Below are 6,000 nucleotides of genomic sequence, written 5' to 3'. Positions count from 1 at the left end.
TTTTGTGATATTTCATATTGTACTTTGGTTGGGTCACTCAGCAGACGTGCCTCATGCAAAAATGAATGGTAAATGTTGGGGCAGTTACACAAAAAGAGTCAGAACTACCTTGTAGTTTTTTTTAAGTCTTAACAGAAACATTTTTGGATTTTTTAAATTTAAAATGTGCAATATTTTATATATTCAGAATTCTACACACACATGAAGATATACTGCAGTAGTGGGAGACTGCAGTATTCATCTGTGATTGAATGGTAATTGAGCCAGTAAGTTTAATACATTTTTAGGGATATCACCTTTCTTTGAAGCTTTATTTGAATTTGGCAACGTAGCTGTTGATTTTGATATTTGTATGTATTCATTTTAATTAAAATATTGCATCCTTCTCCACCAACAGATAACATCACTCAATCACAAATACTTTAGAAACCATCTAGAGGACAGTCTCTCTCTTGGAAGACCACTACTAATTGAAGATGTTGGTGAAGAACTGGACCCTGCTCTGGATAATGTTTTAGAAAAGAATTTCATCAAAACAGGATCCACATACAAAGTATGCATATCTTAATCATGTCTGCTAACAAGAACTTTGAGGATATTTTCCTTTTCGTATTTTGATTTTAAAGTGCAAAAAACATGTGTCAGGCTATACTGGCTACACAGACTATCTTTTGAATTCAGTATGTTTAAATGTAGTCTCTGTAAATCTGTAACATTATTGAAGTGGATTCACTTGTAGTTACTATTATAATTAAGCTTCGATTATCAGAAATTCTATACCAGTCATTGCTGTGACTCTACGTATAGTTATTGAAAAACAATGGTTTAAAAAAATTGTATTGCTCTTACCAAGACCATAATTGCTGATATGTTCTTATTGTGCAAAGCCTTGGTTGCACAGTGACACAATACAGCCTAAGACTCCTTTATGCAATTGAAAACTCTAGATATTATTTAATGTGATCTGATATTATTTTTCAAATAAAGAACTGATAGAGGCATGGACCCTTATTGATAGATTGGCACTCATGTATCTTAAATGGGTGCTACCATTCATTAAAAGGGTTATGTGGACAAATAACTACTAGTGGTATTTTTCATTAAAAAGATTTATCACATTGTAAATGAGGGTAAATATAGACACACCTGTCAAAGTTAAACTTTTTGCAAGTAAAACCTGCAAGATAGCAATCACACCAGTCCCTTTGTAATAGGTTATTCATTATTTTTTGTATTGTGTTTTCATACAATTGCATCCATCCCTTTCTTGAAGCTATTTAATGGATAGCGTGAAATTCTGTGCATGCACACCCACATTTACATGTTATATAAATCAGTGAAGTGAATAAGTGAATTATATTACTAATCTTTGTTATCCAAATGCAGGTAAAAGTTGGCGATAAGGAAGTAGATGTAATGAATGGCTTTAGGCTCTACATTACAACTAAACTACCCAACCCTGCATATACTCCTGAAATAAGTGCCCGGACCTCTATGATTGACTTTACTGTCACCATGAAAGGCCTGGAGGACCAACTGTTGGGAAGAGTTATATTAACTGAAAAACAGGTAATAATGTAAAATTCTTCCAGCATTCAAATACTGAAACAATATAAAATCTCAACCGTACATTGCCCCAAGCCTGCTCTTTAATTGGCATTAAACACATAACTTATTCTTACTAGGAGTTGTTATTCTAATACTAATATTGCTTCCATACACATACAATAAATGCTTGTGTTTCTAAATGCTAGCTCTATCTTAATTCCTAATTAAAGTAGGCCTACACATACACACTGCACTTCTGTTTGTTGTATTCTGTTGTTGTAACAGTTAAAATTGAGATTAAAACTTTTAAAAGGTTATAAGCTGTGTTATGTTTTGCGGCTCCAGACTATTTTTCTTTATGGAAGAGGGGGCAAAATCGCACTTTTGATAAGGTTGCTGACCCCTGCATTGGGATATTAAAACTTTGTAAACTTTGGCATTCCTGAAATTCCTTATTTCATACTCAACTATATCTTAATTATTATTAAATACTTAATTGAGATATGTTAAAAAACATTTTGAGGGTTCTTTAGCCTAAGACCACCACCACAGCCCTTTAACTCAAAATTGGGGATGTTTTGAATTATGATTATAAAATTACTTTCACATCAGAAAAAATTTTAGATTTAAATAGATCTATAATTTACATGTCTCTGTACAAAATGTTCTAATTCTGTAAGTGTAATGTATTGTATTCACTGGAGTCTTATGAAAAAGCCTTTAGAGACGTAGGGGCAGATTTATCAAAGGTTGAGGTGAATTTTCAAATGAGACATTCTAATTTCAAGCTATTTTTTTTGTACTTCGACAAGGGAATAGTCCATTTTGAAAATTCGAAATATCGAAATTTATCATGTCCTGTCTCTTTAAAAAATTCAACTTCAACCATTCGACATCTAAAACCTGCCAAATTGCTGTTTTAACCTATGGGGGACCTCCTAGAACCTATTCAGAGTCAATTGATGGACTTTGAAAAATCAAGATGTTTTTGGGAAACACTTCAAATCAAATTTGATCGAATGCGATATTCCTTCGATTCGAATTTGGTTGAAAACAGACCTATTCGACCAAAAAAAAACTTAGACTTAATTTTGGTTGGTATATTTGAATTCAAATTTTTTTGAAAGTTTTTTAAATTTGAGATTCGACCCTTGATAAATATGCCCCTTAAAGATTGAAACATCCCACAATTGGAATACAATGCTTTCATATTAACAGGAACTTGAGAAGGAAAGAACAGATCTTATAGAAGATGTGACCGCCAACAAGAGGAAAATGAAAGAGCTGGAGGACAATCTGCTTTTTAGACTAACAAGCACACAGGGTTCTCTGGTTGAAGATGAGAGTCTCATTACAGTGCTTAGCAATACAAAAAAGACAGCTGAAGAAGTTACCCAAAAATTGCAGATATCTGCTGAGACTGAAATACAGATTAACTCTGCTCGAGAAGAGTATAGACCAGGTATGAACCACTTTCTAGCATACGCAAGTAGAATATATTTCTGGAAAAGGAAAATATTTTTCCTAATAATAAACATATACCATTAATGTACCAAATAGAGGAAGGCAGGTCCGGACTGTGAATTAAAATAAGCCCTGGCATTTCAGGTACACAGAGGCCCAAACAGCCCCCACCAGCCCACTAAATACTGACTTTTTATGTCACCTTATAGCAGCCCCTCTGGCACTTGCCAGAACCCACAGATTGCAAGTCCGGGCCTGGAGGAAGGTCACTTAACTGTTAACTCACCAAGTATAGGAGGAGGAGGTCTAGGTGCATTGCCCTGTAAGCTAAATAGTAGTTAGCAGATACCTAAGCCATAGCCTTATGCGTTTCGTATCTTCACAGACACTTAATCATAGGCATAACATTAATGTGTCCATTACCCAGAAGTGTGCTGTTGTCAAGTTAATGTATTTCCCTCTTGTGTTGCCTGTTATGTGCTCAGCAGTGGAACGTAAAGGGCAAGTCAGTGTTCATTTTTTTTTTTTTATGTAAAGCCATATATCGCCTTATAAAGAAGGTTGGTAATGAGGGATTTATACAGAGGGTTGCACGATGGTGTAGTGGTTAACAATTCTCTATAAACTGCTCTGTAACATATTCCCTTTTTTAAGTTTACACAGCACTTATATAGTTACACGGGTATTGTTCATCCTTTACATTAGTCCCTCAAGCAGTTGAGCATACTGTCTTAACGTTACCTGCCCAGTTAGCACAATACAAAAACACCAAGTGAATTACAGCAGGAATCTGCCTGTATATATTAAAGGACGATAATAATTCCTTTGCACTTAACGATACGCCCAAGTTGGCTCTGGTTTCCCCTTGGCTTAATAAAAAATAGAGCAATCTAGAGCACTTGTGAGTTAATGAATATTGTACTGAATAACTTTGGTGTTTGTTAACACACTTATCTATTCAACCGGCAAGGAAAATTAAAATGGTGTTACTGTTGCATTAAGTGTGCAAAATGAGGTTATGCCCCCTGAAAAAATCAGTACAGTAACAATCTGTATACAATCTGTATTCTCTCAGTGATATTCTGCTTACTACTTTATCTTAAATATTTGTTACACCTTTACTACCATGTTTTTCTTTCATTTGTAAAATGACAAGCTACAGCAGACAAAATGATTTGTTAGCAGATATGTTTATTGTAATCACACCTGTATATCTAATTTTTATATTCTCTTTTAAAGTGGCAACTAGAGGAAGCATTCTGTATTTTCTGATAACAGAAATGAGTATGGTAAATGTTATGTACCAGACTTCTCTTCGGCAGTTTTTGGGACTTTTTGACCTCTCATTATCCAGGTAATGTTTTTATATACTGTATGTTTGCATACATGAAGTTACTAAAATACTAAAAAAAACAGTATTATGGAGGATTTGACTCTAATGTAACCTTAATTTAAATGTCAATTTACAGTTGTAATAATTTTAACACCACTATCAAATTTATGGCCATCAAAAATAGCACACAAAAAGAACTGTACAATAAAATATATATATTGCGTAAGATGTAGAGTGTACTACAGTTAAATAGTGTATACAATAATTTGTGTGCATAATGAATGCTGTATCTTTTTTAACAGGTCTGTGAAAAGCCCTATTACCAGCAAAAGAATAGCAAACATAATTGAGCACATGACATATGAGGTTTATAAATATGCAGCAAGGGGACTATATGAGGAACATAAATTTTTGTTCACATTGCTGCTCACTTTGAAGATTGACATGCAGAGCAACAGAGTGAGACATGAAGAGTTTCTTACTCTCATTAAAGGTTGGGCAATTTTAAAATTATTTAATACCTATTACATTATTTATACATTATTTATACAGCTCCAACACATTTATGCAATATGCAGTGCTTTACACCACACCCCCTGTCCCAGTGGAACTTACAGTATAAGACACCTATTGCATTCATACACAGTAAGGTCGATTTTAACAGGAGCCAGTTAACCTGCCTGTATGCTTTTGCAGTGTGGTAGAAAATTGTAACACCCAGAGACACCCAGAGGAACCAATGCAGACATGGACAGAAGATACAAAATTCCTCGATAGCGCCCAAACCAACAGAGCCACATGTTCTAGAATTACCATTTTTTTCCTAATAAAATAATAATTTGTGTAGAACGACCAATAATGAAGGCTTAATATTGTTAGATTAATCAGCCAGAATAAAAAAGCGACTAATATGGTAACTAAACATTTACTAAGTTTATTGTCTTGTAGGGGCAAAGCTAGCATTACTACTATCAACTTGTAGGTAATAAGACAGTAGGTTTATTTTATTCAGCAGGCAGCACAATATGTTGGATCCATTTCAAGTACTACCAATTGGCAGGATATACCTATAGCGTCCAACTGATAGTGTAGCCATATCACAGACTGGTATTCTGTAGTCCTTGATGGTTCCCCCATGTTACACAAATCCAATGGGCTCCATGAGAGTGCAAAGGGAATTAATGGAAGCAATGTTGATTTCTGGGACTCCCTTCAGTAGTGAAGTTACTTTTCCTTAAAGGGGGTATGAAATTGTCATCATGGGTTTTAGTATCCATTGTCCCAGGTGCTTCATAGTCACAGTGCTTAGTAGCTGATTTAACATTCATATCCATTTGTTTTTACTGGTCTTGCTAACAATTAATTGTTGTAGTTAATATGTGCAGCATTTTAACTGTGTATTCTAGCGCCTTCCAATCTAAAACAGTAATATTTTACTACTTAGTAGACATGTCTTAAAGTCAGTATGCAGATATAAAAAGACAATCACAGAATACTTTTTGATCAGATTATAATTATAGTTATAATTTGAATGTGACCCAAGAGCCAATATACTGCATCGATAGGAAAAGAATGTTGGGTGAAAACATGGCAAATTATGTATAAATTTTCTATTTGTACACTGCATTGATAATGAGTCATTTTATGTTTTTCTC

At 34.3% G+C, this 6,000-nt stretch overlaps 1 protein-coding gene across 3 annotated transcripts in view; it reads left to right on the top strand.

Annotated features, from left to right (window-relative positions):
- dnah5.L (dynein axonemal heavy chain 5 L homeolog) overlaps window positions 1–6,000 on the top strand; it is a 236,480-nt gene that overhangs the window by 210,513 nt on the left and 19,967 nt on the right. For all 3 annotated transcript variants that reach the window (XM_018267644.2, XM_018267645.2, XM_018267646.2), the window contains 5 exons: window positions 398–553; window positions 1,387–1,569; window positions 2,767–3,010; window positions 4,252–4,366; window positions 4,648–4,838. In XM_018267644.2, the coding sequence (XP_018123133.1) occupies window positions 398–553; window positions 1,387–1,569; window positions 2,767–3,010; window positions 4,252–4,366; window positions 4,648–4,838 (889 nt within the window). The remainder of the gene's footprint in view (window positions 1–397; window positions 554–1,386; window positions 1,570–2,766; window positions 3,011–4,251; window positions 4,367–4,647; window positions 4,839–6,000) is intronic.

Source organism: Xenopus laevis, chromosome 6L (assembly GCF_017654675.1).
Source record: "Xenopus laevis strain J_2021 chromosome 6L, Xenopus_laevis_v10.1, whole genome shotgun sequence".
NCBI lineage: Eukaryota > Metazoa > Chordata > Amphibia > Anura > Pipidae > Xenopus > Xenopus laevis.
Note: the sequence above shows the minus strand (reverse complement) of the source record. Positions and strands in the feature narration are given on the sequence as shown.